The sequence below is a fragment of the Oryzias latipes genome, chromosome 14 (assembly GCF_053564925.1).
Source record: "Oryzias latipes strain Hd-rR chromosome 14, Olatipes_Hd-rR_3.1".
NCBI lineage: Eukaryota > Metazoa > Chordata > Actinopteri > Beloniformes > Adrianichthyidae > Oryzias > Oryzias latipes.
This window is the reverse complement of record NC_136250.1, coordinates 13133302-13148036: the sequence shown is the minus strand read 5'-3', so window position 1 is coordinate 13148036 and position 14735 is coordinate 13133302. Positions and strand designations below refer to the sequence as shown.

The window sequence follows — 14735 nt, the reverse complement described above, 5'->3', positions numbered from 1 at the left end:
CAAATGCAGCTTCATTCTGAAAATGAAAAAGCATTTCTGGTATTGACTTTTATTTTTAATTATGCTCCAGAAAAACTTCCATAGTGTTGGGCATCTGTGATACGGCAGCATCCTTTACGGGATTGGCTGTAGCAGTCAGGCAGTGTCACGTGACCGGGTGCTTACATTGAAGCATGGTCTGCTCCGATCACCTGATCTGAGCCGCCACATTGCTGCCCCGCCCCCTCGTGTTGTTTAGTCCTGCTTTGTCTGCGTCTGACCGTCACCCCCCCTATAAAATCCGACCCAGACGGTCACGATCATGTCCTCGTTGCTGAGCCCCTTCTCCGTCCGCGAGGGACCCTGCGACCGGAGGCTGGGCCCAAGCGCCGCGCGCCATCAGCGCGCCGCCGCGCCGGGGCCGGCCTCTCCGGCGGCGCACCACAGCTCAGGCGCGGCGAGGAGGAGGCTGGCAGCCGCTGCGGTGGGAGGACGGAAAGTCACGCATCCCGGAAAGGCTATCCTTGCAGGTGGATTGTTTATTTATCTGTTTGTTTTAATGCGTTCTGTGAGATTAGTAGATTTTCTCCTCATTGCAACCTAATCTCAATCTGTCGCGCATCATGGCTGTCCACGCAGAAGTGGGTCAAAACGCTCTGAAGCAGCAGAGACTCAGGCTTTCAGATCTGTTTTTGCCCCACTTCCACCCCCTTTGAGCATATCCCACAGAAATAATTAACAAATTGAAATCAAAATCCTCTATAAACCAGATTTATCCTGAGTTCTTTTCTTATTCCTGCAGGTGGAATAGCAGGAGGAATAGAAATATGCATCACCTTTCCCACAGAGTATGTGAAGACTCAGTTGCAGCTGGATGAGAGAGCCAACCCGCCTCGATACAGAGGGATCGGTAGGTCACTGGGTCCTCAGGAGGTTTCAATCAGGCTAAACTAACAGCAAATACACATCCGTGATGTCAGACAGCTGTCATCAGTCACTATGAAAAACAACCTATAGATATTACACTAAAATAGTTTATTTGATCAAATTTGGTTTAAAAATATGAGTAAAAATACCTTAACTCATCAGCTAAAGGGCCTATATCATGTAAAACCAACTTTTTTGAGCTCTTAAGTGTATCATAATGTTCATTTCTCACGAAAAGAACCCCCAAAGTGGCATTTTAATACCTTGTATTGAGTATTCCTCTAAAAACCTGCACTCTGAGCACCAGCCCCTCCCAGTCCATAAAAACGAGTGGGTTCCCACATTGTGACATCACAAAGTGAGGAACCGCCTCTTCCAGGAAGAGTCTGTGCTGCCTGCACCGCCCCCAGGCTTACACACACACACAAACACACACTTTCTCTGTGGAGTTAGCAGAAAAACTCTTTCCTTTTATATCACAATATGCACATCCAACTTTGCAAAAGTTCAGATGTTGTTCGGTTTCGTGGGCTAAACGTGGACATGCTGCTGAGGCCGGCTTAAGTCGTCTTACTTCCTGGTAGGAAAATGAACTGTGAAAATAACTAATATTTTATTTTAACAAATCCTTTTTAGTGCGCCAAAGGTAATATATTATCATATGGATATACTTTACTCTGAAAGGCTTAAGAAAAGCATGATATAGGGCCTTAAGGCAAACATCTTTTTGGGTAAATTTTACCTAAACAAACAGCTAAAAAAATACAAAAAGGTTTCATTATCTGATATTTTTGAGTACAGTATAAAATAATTACTTACCTGTCTTGTTGTTTACCCAGTTTTGTAATGTTTTTTGTGCTTGCAGGGGACTGTGTGAAGCTGACAGTGCAAGATCACGGCCTCAGAGGGTTGTACCGCGGTCTCAGCTCCCTCCTCTTTGGGTCAATACCCAAATCTGCTGTCAGGTGAAAACTCCTTCATTTGGAGCAGCGATAAACCACTTTTTAGTTTCACCACTCAGCTGGACTAAGTGAACCCCGAAAAAAGTGTTGAGCCAGACAAACATGCCCCATATTTAGTGCAGCACCAAAAAAATAAAGATATATTTGAATCCATCTTTCAAAACAATGACACAATCATTTTAACAAACCCCCAAAATAATAAGTCTTTTTAGTATTTCATCACAAAATTATCAAAATAATTTAACAAATGTCAAATATGAGATGACATTTTATTAGAATGGTCAACATTGATGAACAATATTGCTGTTAGAACAACATTTTATTCTGCCTTTTTTAAAGATCTCTGTTAAAACCCTGAAACATGACGGACATTGCATGGGAGCAGCTTTTTCTTTTCTTTTTATTTGGTCAATCCTTGCTTCAATGTACATTCAACCATCACAGCTGCCTCCAACCTTACAGACCCACTCATTTTTATTATGCCACAAGAACATATTAAAACATGTTAAAAACACGCCACAAGGACATGTTTTTAACATGTTTCTGTGGCATGTTTCTGATGATGGAGGATATGTATAAAGAAAATTAGGCAGAGTACTTCTTTATTCAAATCGTAAATCAGGAGCAGACGAAAACAATCAAAAGAAACTATGTCCTAGAAAATAGCAGTTTTTTTTTTTGGTATTTTGGCTAAAAGCGACATAATCAAAATTAAAACCCCACTGGTAACACTTTTATAACAGATCAAAAAATGATCCGCCTTGGTCTCTGAGGATAACGTCGCACTACGGTAGCCCCACTTGGACAAACTACATACCGTGGAGATCTGCTCGGGCTCTACGTATTTTCATTTCACGTTTCCTTTTGTAATACAAAGTTCTTTTCCTTCATAAGTTGTGTCTGACATTATTCTTTGTAGTGTTTATAGAAAGATTTTGACACAACCCACTTTGTAAAAAGATCTGTGGCTAGATCTGTGGCTAGATCTGTGGCTGTGGTTAGATTGAACCTGCTGCTCCACACTAGAACCGTGTCTCTGATCAGAGCAGCTGGAGTCTAGTAGCTTCATGTTCGCAGGCAGGGAAGGTGCTTTGTTAAGGCCCGTACACACCGGGACGAATATTCGCCAGGCGTTATTCGCCAGCGTTTTTCGCCACGTTTTTTGTGTTCACACCCAGGCGATTTTCGCTGACGATGAGTGGAGTGAACATGCAATTTCATTCCCTGACATTAGATGGCGCTTAATGTAAAACAGAAATACTCCTGTACACAAGGTGGCGCTGCGCAACTTTACGCTTCTTAAAGTCGCTTTTCACTCAGAAGAAGAGAGCAAGTATTTACACGCTTGTCAGAATCAAACAAAGAGAACATGAATATTTCAAGCACCAGTAGCTCCAACTGGTGCTTGGTTCGGGGATATTTTAGAATGTCCGTCATTATTGCTTCGCGGCTGTGTAGACGCTACTTGGCGTCTATCTTCTTCGCTGGTATGTGTGCTCAGCAAGGCAGTTTTGTGTTTGAGCGCCCCCAAGTTGTGTTTTACTGTAACTTCAGAAGCTCCAGACACGTGAGCAAAAGCGCCATTCTCATTGGTCGAGTAGATTTCGACGCAACGCGTCGAAAAAAAAAAACGAACCCGAGGCGTTTTTTTTTTTGGACGCTTTAACGCGTGGCGTTTTTTCGCGTCGGTGTGCATACTCTCGTTGGTGTGCACACTCTCGTTGGTGCCCTTTGTTTAGTCACGAGGCGTTAAACGTCGGCGAAAATCGCCGGCGAAATTCGTCCCGGTGTGAACAGGCCTTTAGAGTGTGCGGTCCAGAGAAGGGTTCTGACTGCAGTCCGTTCGGCTGCAAATGCACTTAATAATAATAATAAAAATAATAAAAACATGTTTAGAGGATAATCTCGCTCTGTGTCAGAGCTCTGTTTGTTTACAACAGACTTCATAGTTTCTTCTTTTATGGTAGTATCATAATTTGTCCAGACCAATCACTATCTGATACGTCATCTGACCAACAGACAGCCAATCACACAATGTGACGTCAGAACTAGTCGAAGGACCCAGAACGGTAGTTATAGGCCGAATAGTTATGGTACCTATACCGGTTTCAGTTTTTTCATGAGCGGTTCAGATCAGAGAGAGGACACTTTTAAATGGAACCCCCCAGCTCGAAAAAGAGATAATAAAGTGATATGCCATTTAGCCGAGTTAGGTTTGGTCCACTCTCAAAAGCGCAGTGTGAATCCAATTAAAATTTCCCACCCCGTCTTGAAAAATCCTTTGACTGACATTTGTAGTGAGATTATCGACGTGCTTTTTTTGGTGAAAAGTAGTTTGCTGTTTTTGATTCTCCAACCTTACAGAGTCCGTTAGGCTTAATTGTTTTACAATATAGAGACTCTTGACCTTTTATTCTCAAAAGTCAGATTCCTATTATAATACAGACTCTCTAAACAGCTTCAGCTTTAAAGTCGTGACATTTGTATTTTCTTGATCATTTCTTATTGATACTTTGTTTAAGTGCATAAATGAAGGCATGTTGATATGACCGCTTCCTAGATAGTCAATATCCTATAATACAAATTATAATGACTTAATCTACAAGTTTAACATATTTCTGATTTGCTTCGGTGACTATAACATCCTTTAGGGGGATTTTTTTTCTTACAGGTTTGGCACATTTGAGATACTTAGCAACCCAATGCGGGACGCCACAGGCCGGTTAGACAACACACGGAGCCTCCTGTGTGGTTTAGGAGCGGGGATAGCTGAGGCTATTCTGATCGTCTGTCCAATGGAGACTCTAAAGGTCGGTGGAGGTTGATCCTGTATTTTTTGGGTTCACCTTTTTTGGGACTAAAGCTGTTCTCCCATGTTTCACAGGTAAAGCTGATCCACGACCAGTGCTCCCTCCGGCCTCGCTACCGAGGCTTCTTTCATGGCGTCAGCGAGATCATCAGAGAACAGGGTAAGAAAACACAACTCGGATGGTATGTGTCTGTAACTGACTTTAACAATGCCTTTTTTCTTATGTAGGTTTGAGGGGAACGTATCAGGGTTTGACGCCAACTTTGCTTAAACAAGGAAGCAATCAGGCAATCAGGTTCTATGTAATGAACTCGCTTAGGAACTGGTACAAAGGTGAGGCAACTAGGCCTGGATTTTTTAGATGGAAATTTAAAGACTTTATGGCTGTTTCTGCAGTCCTTTTTTTACCTTAATTGAGTCTTTTTGTATTAATACAATTGATGACTTTTTTTTAAATAACCCTACAGGTGATGATCCCAGAAAGGAAATGCATCCGATTGTCACAGCGATGTTTGGAGCGACAGCAGGAGCAGCCAGTGTTTTTGGAAATACGCCTTTAGATGTGGTGAAGACCAGGATGCAGGTAGGAGGCTTTGTCCTTATTATAGCTGTCAGTTTATCTGATAAAACCTGAGTTTCCTCCTCAAAGAGGGCCACTTGGGGAGTAGCCCAGAAGGTAGTGGGTGTTCATTCCTAATCAAGTCTTCACATGTTGCCGTATTGACAAAAATCAACAACCTTTAACCCTGCCATAACCCCGCAATTGTTAACGCAATCAATGGAATTCCAGCAAATTCGGAAGCATTGAAAAGCAATTTTGCCTCGTTATGAAACACGTAAGAAATTTACAGATAATATGTTACAGTAGGGCTTCACGAAATGAGGAAAACTCGCGATTTGCAATATAAGTGATCAATATTGTGATGACGATAAAACTTGCGGTACATGAACAAAATAGCTAAACAACCAAAAACATAATTTCCATTTCACTGCAACAGTTTAATTAACTTAACTTGTACTCCAAATGACCCTCGTCTACATACGTTGTGTGTATCCTACCGCGCTGGTCCCGTTCTTCTCGACATTGTGAGTCACCGGGATGTTGAAAGTCAGCAGCCCCTCGTCCATTTTGGTGATGTGGCTGGAGATATTTGTCGGCGATCTTTGTACTGCAGTAGGAGCGGAAGATTGACAGCTTTTCATTGTAATCCCCTGGAAGTCGCTGCTGCACTGTAATCCTCACCTGGATGGAAAGATGACGGCGTTTCATAAAACGAAAGAAAAAGCTTCCTCTGTCAGCGTTACTGCCCTCGGTCGATTGGTGACTGCAGAGAAGCTTCTCCAAGCTGATAGCTGATCGTTAATCCATCACCCGAGTCTCCTTGTTTCCGCTGAAACTCATCTGCGTCATCTTGACTTGTCGGAGTTCGCCTTCCAGCTTCCTCCACTTGTAAGCCATGGATTCATTCATCTTGAATTCTTTCGCAGCTGCTCCCATGTTCCTCTGCATAGATGATAACTTGCAGTTTAAACTGTGCTTCTGCCATGTTGTAAACAATGTTTTTCACGGCCACAGTCCCCACCCGTTCTTGTGCCATCTTCTACTACGCTCCAAAATTTAAGACTTTTAAGTGCGCCTTATGGTCATGAAAATATGGTAAACATACTGATATGCAGTAGGGATACAACAATTCACTTTCCTCATAATTCCTGTTTAATGGTGTTACTTACAGTTCGGTTTTCGAATTGTGGCATCCCTAAATATCCTATAATATCATTAGATGGTTATGGGGTTCATCCTCTGTTGTTTAGGTGACTATCCAGATCTGGTTGTAGCTTTTTTAATTATTATCTCTACTTGTATTAGAAAAGTATTGCCAAGTATCATCGGCATAGAATCGAATTTGTTCAGCGCAATGACCCACTCCGGTAAAACCTGTGTTTTTAACATGCTCGTGCTGCATTTTGCTGATGACTGAGGACATATTTTAAGAAAATTAAGCTCAAATTTGCATTTCTGAGTATTTCTTTATTCAACTGAATCAGGAACAGACAAAAAAAGGCCATTTGAAAAAGACTTAATTTATGATGTCAAAAAAACACGGTACTGCCTACAACTTGGAGGCAAATTTCTAAAGAACTCCTGCCGCTCTGCAGAAAATAAGTCCTAGAAAATGACGGATTTTTTTATATTTTGGCCGAAAACTGCAAAATCTTAATTAAAACTCTAATAATCAAAGGATTATTAGAGTTATTAATAATCAAAGGATTATTATCAATGAAAGGATTATTAGAGTGGGTCTCTAATAATGTTACTTACATAAAGAACTTAATATGGTTCCAAGCACAGAGCTTTGTGGTACAACTTTTTCTGACTTGTCAACATTTATCAAAGCATGAACATCCTGTAACCGTACCAGTGACATACCAGTTGAATTAGAGTGTTTTTTTATTAGTTTCGCTATTACAAGTTTAGTTCTGCACACACTTAAAGGCCAATGTTGTTTTCACTTTCTTGTAGGGTTTGGATGCCTATCGCTACAAAAACACAATGGACTGTGCGTTCCAGATCCTGAAACACGAAGGACTGCAGGCGTGAGTAGCCCCACAAAATGGCATCTAAAGCAGGCTTTTGACTGCAAACTGCCTCACCCCGTTTTCTTCTGCAGGTTCTACAAAGGCACAGTTCCCAGACTCGGTCGCGTCTGCTTGGACGTCGCCATAGTCTTTGTCATTTACGAGGAGGTGGTCAAGTTACTCAACAATGTGTGGGAGACGCAGTAGTAGCACCCAAAAACAGAGCACGAACCAGTGCCTCGTGTTATGCACAACTCAACACCTCGAATCCAGTTTGTAAAGTGATCTTCATCATTGCCATAAGCTGATGTCTCATTGTGACCGACAACTGGGTTTAAAACTCAATTTACTGTACGTCGAATTCATCTTTGCCTAAAAAGCAACATCGATTAATTCATTTTATGAATCAGTTTTCTGTTAAAGTATTTTTAGAGAAAAACAAAATCAGCTTTCTGTTAGTTTTTAGTTAAAAGGTCTGGGGAAAATGTCACATTTCATAATCTTAACCTGAGCTATGAAAAAAAACGCTTGAATAACTAAATAAAATTGGTTTTGAATAGAATATTTAGAACTTAATTGATGTTGAATCAAAACGCTAATCAGAAACGAACCCATTTAGCATTTTGGCGATGATACTCTGCCCGACTGAACATCCACACAAAAAAGTTCAAGTTCTTTAAAGTCAGTGATAGAAGTGCTAAAAGGCTCCCATTTCCTTTTTCTCAAGTTTTACAACCTACCTTAAGACAAACATAAATCAAAATGGCAAGACTGGTTCAAAAGGATTTTTTTTCTGTATTTTTGTTTTTATGTAGCACTTTTATACCATTCATGTTGTTGGCTAACCTTCTACTGAAACCATGAATGTGTCTTGATTCACTGAGTACTTACTAGACTGTGCAAAGAAAAGACAAACTCCGCCCATCAGGTCTTCTACAGAGCTGTGACACACAAACGCTTGTGTGGCTTTGCTTGTGGCATTAACCCACTAAAACATGGCCTCTTTTTGCTGTCGTCTGATAGTATTGTGGTCGTCCCACCTATACAACTCGGGAACTTGATCGTCCAAACTATTTGAAAAAACAATTCTAACATTTTTAATGAGTTTGTAATCTTTTGGATACAAGTAACGTAATCTCATAATTGTCTTTGTTTTAGCCTGATGGTCGGATGAAAAGAAGGTAGATGAAAGGTGGACAGTTTCTAAAACGGAGGAACGGGAGGCACTAGAATAATATACGAGAAGTGCTGATAGGAATTATGGGTAAATTGGTCCGTTTAGTATACGAGTGAAGAAAAACAAAAAAAGTCAGTAGGTAGGCAGGAGAAGTGAATGAGAGGAGGGATGGTGGGGGTCTAGAGAATGAAGACGGGGCTAAATGGTTTATCCGGCTTTAAATAGACGGGTCAGGTTGATGGTCGTCGGGTGGTTTAAGGCGGGGTTTTGCTCCCGCAGGCTGTCCTCTAATGACGAAAGCTTCATCCTTGTGAAGTCGTGTTTGTGTTCAGACCACATGCAGCGATCTGCATCAGAGTCGTGCGGAAAAAATGGTCTCAGTTTGAGTGGATCTTCTAACTCTGCAGCCTTTCAGTTTTTCACACCAAAAACCAAACCATCAGCTCCTAACGCACATAACCGCCATCCACCTGCACCTTTAGAAAGAGCTTATAGGACCGCTGGAAAAGTTCCTGTTGGGCTGACTGTTTCTTTGTGTGAAAGAAAAACCAAAACATGCGACGCGCTTGAAATTTCATGTATGATGAAATACTTGTGAATATTGGATCGGTGTGGTTGTGTTGAGATATTGTCTGCAAAATAAAAAAAATTGTACGCTGTTTATTTCCCATTGTGTGCTTTTTTTTTTTTAACTTAAAGACCCACTCCGATCATCTAGATTAATTCTAAAAAAAAACGTTCCCAATGATCTTTTAGTTGTAATTATGGCATTTTTAGCCTGAATCAAAAAACCTGTTGTTTTCTACAACAGGAGTTGGTCAGAAATTTGTGTCAGCAACCCCGCCCCCCCTTCTTTTTGAAGCAGGGCGCTTGTGTATGGCGTTTCATCGCTGCCATAAAGTGAAAGGGCGTAAAGACAACTCAGCGGGCGTATTAAGGAACTTGTGGCCCATCCAGTTCTTCTTTTCAAACTGCATTTTTTTCCATCTGCTCCTGATTCACAATGGTTTGAGTAAAGACTTATCGCACTATAAGTCGCTCTGGAGTATAAGTCTGGAATGTATGGAAGAAATTTATTTGATACGGGTGCGTAATGGGACATTTTATCTTGAAAGGAAATCATGGTAACAGAATAGTTAGCTCCAAGAAACTTCAAAGAAATTGAATAAGTGTCTAGTGAATTAGCGCAACTTATGAACAATTATTTCGATAACCATAAGGAACATGCTAACAAGTCAACTTAAATCTTTATTTCACTCTAAATGACTACCGGTAAATGAAGTATATTCTTCATCGTCTGGGTCGCTTTGAAACAACTTAACTGAGTGGGGCTTCTGTTCTACAGTGCTGTCAGTAGTAATTACTGATAGACACGCATACAGCGCCCTCTGGTGGTGGTTTGTGAGAAAATATATATTTCAAAATAATTCAATTCAATTCAATTTTATTTGTATAGCCCAAAATCACAACAAAAGTTGTCTCGATGGGCTTCGAAGTAAAACATGAAATCAAAAGGATCACGAATACAAAGAGTTCAATAGAAAAATACTAAAATGAACTAACAAACTGACTAAGCTATACTGGCATCCCTGCCCTTAGACCACCCTTCGCGGTAAGGAAAAACTCCCAAAAAAACCGGATTCCGGAAAAAACGAAGAAACCTCAGGGGTGCCCTCATGAAGGAGGGATCCTCCCCCAGGACGGACAGGCGATTTACCAGAACTCTTAGAGAAGAATTAACATATCTAAATCTACAACTACAAATATAAAAGTCCAGCAGACGAGCTTCATCCAGCCGTGGTTGTGGGGACAGTCAAAGGCGCGAGTCGAGCCGGAGACAGGAACCACAGCCAGGTGTAGGAGCAGGAGCAGAGACGAGGTACTCGGTCAGGCACAGAGCAGAGACGAACCAGAGATGAGCCGGAGACAGGAACCACAGCCAGGTGTAGGAGCGGGAGCAGAGACGAGGTACTCGGTCAGGCACAGAGCAGAGACGAACCAGAGATGAGCCAGAGGCAGGATCCACAGCCAGGTGTAGGAGCGGGAGCAAAGGCAAGGTAAACGGTCAGGAACTGGAGCACGGATGAGCCAACTGGGGTCTGGAAGCACTCCCACTCCCATGGAGGGGAGAGGAAAAGAGGGACAATACATGAATCGCACTGCACCAAACAGAGGCATGGAGAACTAAATGAAAAATTATGATCAAGAATAGAGGAGAGGAAGGGTAGAAGTAAAAAAGGAAAGAGGACAGAACCCCAGTGCACCATAGTTACCCCAGCTTCAACTTCTAGCAGCCTTTTAAAAGAAATAGTTATTATTAAGTTTAATTTAAACAAACTAACATTAAGTTAAATAATCTCTTAATACTAACTAGTCTGACAATAAGCCTGTCCAAAGAGGAATGTTTTCAGTCTAGCTTTGAATGTAGAAACTGAGTCGGCCTCTCTTACATGAGCTGGGAGTTTATTCCATAAGACAGGGGCTTGGTGGCTAAACGCTCTACCTCCAACCGTACTTTTACTAATTCTAGGAACCACAAGCAGTCCTGCATTTTGCGAGCGAAGTGTTCTGATTGGTTGGTAAGGGACTATGAGGTCCTTAATATAGGACGGGGCCATTCCATGTAAGGCCTTATAGGTTAACAGGAGGATCTTGAACTTAATTCTAGAATCAACTGGGAGCCAATGGAGCGAAACTAACACAGGAGTGATGTGATCTCTTCTGCTGGTTCCAGCTAACAATCTAGCTGCTGCGTTCTGAACAAGCTGGAGACTTCTTAAGGAACTCTTAGGACACGCTGCTAACAAGGAGTTACAGTAATCCAGCCTCGACGTAACAAATGCATGGATGAGTTTTTCAGCATCACTCTTAGAAAGTATATTTCTGATCTTAGCAATATTCCGCAGGTGAAAAAAGGCAGTTCTACATGCCTGAGATATGTGAGCCTTAAATGATAAATCCTGGTCAAGTAAAACCCCAAGGTTTCTAACTGTGGAATTGGGGGCTATACTTATACCATCCAGGGAGACTATCTGAGCAGACAGAGCATCTCTGAGGTTTTTAGGACCAAGTATAATGACCTCAGTTTTTTCTGGGTTCAAGAGGAGGTAATTAATTGTCATCCAGGTCTTGATGTCACTGATGCAGGCGTTCAGTTTCTCTATCTGGTCATTCTGGTCAGGCTTCATGGATAAATACAACTGCGTATCGTCGGCATAACAATGAAAATTAATGCTGTGTTTCCTGATTATGTTTCCTAGGGGTAACATATAAAGCGTAAACAGGATCGGTCCCAAGACTGAGCCCTGTGGGACTCCATAGTTGACTCGAGTGCACTGAGAGGAATGGCCATTTACATTAACGAACTGATACCTATCAGACAGATAGGATTTAAACCACTGGAGAGCAGATCCTCTGATCCCTATGTCCTGCTCTAATCTATGGAGTAAAATACCGTGGTCGATAGTGTCAAAGGCAGCACTGAGGTCCAACAGGACCAGAATAGAAAGTAGTCCCTTTTCTGAGGCCAATAACAAGTCATTAGAGACTCTAACTAGTGCAGTTTCCGTACTGTGGTGAGGTCTAAACCCCGACTGAAAGTCTTCAAAGTGGCTGTTGTCCTGTAGGTGGCAGTAAAGCTGCTTAACTACAACTCTTTCTAGGATTTTAGAAATAAAGGGCAGGTTTGATATCGGTCTATAGTTGGCCAAGATACTAGGATCCAAACTGGGCTTTTTCAGAAGAGGTTTAACAACTGCATATTTAAAAGACTGTGGCACGTAACCCGTTTCCAGAGAGGCATTTATCATTGTTAATATGGGATCATTAATTAGGGGAAAAGTTTCTTTAAAAAGTCTAGTGGGAATTGGGTCTAACAGACACGTTGAGGATTTGGAGGACGTAATAATTGATGTTATTTCCGCTTGATCCACAGCAGTGAAGCAGTCTAATGTTACAGAGGTTTCTATGGATGCCTCCATTTCTACCGCTTCAGCCTGTTCTGGGCTGATAGTAGGAATAACTTGATTTAACTTATGTCTAATATTTGAGATTTTACTATCGAAAAATGTAAGAAAATCATCAGAGCTGAGAGAAACAGGAAAATGTGGTTCTACTGAGCTCTGACTGCGAGTTAATTTAGCTATAGTGCTAAAAAGAAATCTTGGATTGTTTCCATTCTCTGATATTAAGGTTGAATAGTACTGGCTTCTAGCTCTACGCAGAGCTTTTTTATAATTTAATAGGCTATGTTTCCAGATATCCAGAGACTGCTCTGAACCGGAGCGGCGCCATTCTCTTTCCAACTTACGGGTTTCTCGTTTAAGAGAACGAGTTTCAGCGTTAAACCACGGTGCTACTCGGTTTTGTCTGACGAACTTAGGTTTCAAGGGGGCAACAACATCGAGTGTACTCCTGAGGGCTTGTAAGGCATCATTAACAAAGTGGTCATTTATATTAGGACTGATAATATGGGAGCTGGTCTCAGAGTATTTTCTCAGAATATCACTAAGTACTGGCTGAACTGTGTGTTTAAACTCAGACACAGAACGGTCAGTTAAGGTTCTTCTAAGTTGTTTCTTATTCACTGGGGCAGAAGGATGTTCCAGTGTAAGCTGGAAGGTAATCATAAAGTGATCAGAAATGATGGGGTTAAGAGGAAGGACACTCAGCTGGCTGATCTCTATACCATGGGTTAGAACAAGATCCAGGGTGTGCTTATGACAGTGAGTGGGTTCATTCACACTTTGGGTGAAACCAACATCATCTAATAAAGCTGCAAAAGCCTTTCCTAGGCAGTCACTGGGGTCATCAACATGAATATTAAAATCCCCTAATATTATAATTTGATCAGAATCTAAGACAATAGTCGATAGGAAGTCGGAAAACTCAGTTAAAAATTCTGAATATGGGCCGGGGGGGCGATAAATAATTATGAGTAAAACAGGTTTTCGAGTTTTCCTGTTTGGGTGACTTAAAGACAATATGATGCTTTCAAATGAATTATAAGCATTTTTAACTTTAGGGCTGAGAAGTAAGCTAGACTGTGATATTACTGCCAAACCACCTCCTTTCCCTGAAATCCTGGATTTCTGATAGTTAGCATAAGTGGGGGGGGTTGCTTCATTCAATCTAACATAGTCATCCTGATGGAGCCAAGTTTCTGTTAAGGCTAAAAGACTAAGATTGTTATCAGTAATTAACTCGTTGACTAAGAGGGACTTGGAGGAAATGGATCGAATGTTTAATAAACCGCATTTAATGACATCATAATTCTGCTTGTGAGAACTGCTGTCTGTCACTTTAAGGTTTCTATGACGCGCTCCTTTCATTTGTCTTTCAGCACATAAGCTAAAGCTAGGACCTGCTTGACTTTCCCTGCATGGGTTTTGCACCGGCACTAACCCTAAGGGAGGCTCAGAGGAGCGTTTTACACTGCTGCTCTGCGCCCGGGTCTCGTCTCTGGATTGTCAGGTTAACAGACTAAGGCTAGCAGAAATGTTTCTAGAAAGAAGAGCGGCACCGTCCCGGGTGGGATGGACGCCGTCTCTCCGCATGAGACCGGGCTTCCCCCAAAACGCGCTCCAGTTATCCACAAAACCAACGCCGTTTTCTGGGCACCATCTAGAAAGCCAGCGGTTAAATGATGAAAAGCGGCTGTACATTTCATCATTGACTAAGTTCGGCAGGGGACCAGAGAAAATTACAGTGTCGGACTCGGACATCGTCTTAGCCAGTTTACACACCGAAGTTACGTTTAACTTAACCACCTCTGACTGTCTCCGTCGGGCATCATTACCGCCTGCGTGAATCACGACTCGACGGAACCTGGACTTACTCTGAGCTAACATCCTAAGGTTCCCCTCGATGTCACCAACTCTGGCCCCCGGATAACACCTGACTTTAGCCGCTGGGAGCTCCACGTTTCTAACTTCAGAAGAGCCTATAACCAGAGTTGAGTGTTCAGCGGGTGTGTCGCTGAGGGGGGAGAACCTATTACTAACGTGGAGTCTCGGGTGCTCTAAGTTTTTGCGTTTAGCACTATGTTTCCTCCCAACCGGTACAAACCCCTGACTGTCTCCCGGCTGTTGGGAGGGCGCTGGGGTGCTAGCTAAGTTAGCCCTGGTAGCGCGGCCCGCGCTACGAGTAACGACCTGGCTAGCCGGCTTAGCTTCCACTGTGCGGAGCCGCGCTTCTAACTGCTCCAGCCTGGCCTCCAAGTCTAACACAAGACTACACTTAACACACCTACCCCTATCTTCACTAAAGGAGGCAGGATCATCACTAAACATATGGCACATGGGGC

General features: G+C 42.2%; 1 protein-coding gene across 1 annotated transcript; it reads left to right on the top strand.

The window, feature by feature from the left end:
* The first annotated feature begins 163 nt into the window (after positions 1-163).
* slc25a1a (solute carrier family 25 member 1a) lies at positions 164-9090 on the top strand. The gene is made up of 9 exons (XM_023962670.2): positions 164-509; positions 782-889; positions 1772-1871; positions 4540-4678; positions 4753-4837; positions 4906-5010; positions 5145-5260; positions 7199-7272; positions 7347-9090. The coding sequence occupies exons 1-9, from the start codon at positions 302-304 to the stop codon at positions 7459-7461; spliced, it is 1050 nt and encodes a 349-aa protein (XP_023818438.1). The 5' UTR covers positions 164-301; the 3' UTR covers positions 7462-9090.
* The last annotated feature ends 5645 nt before the right edge of the window (positions 9091-14735 follow it).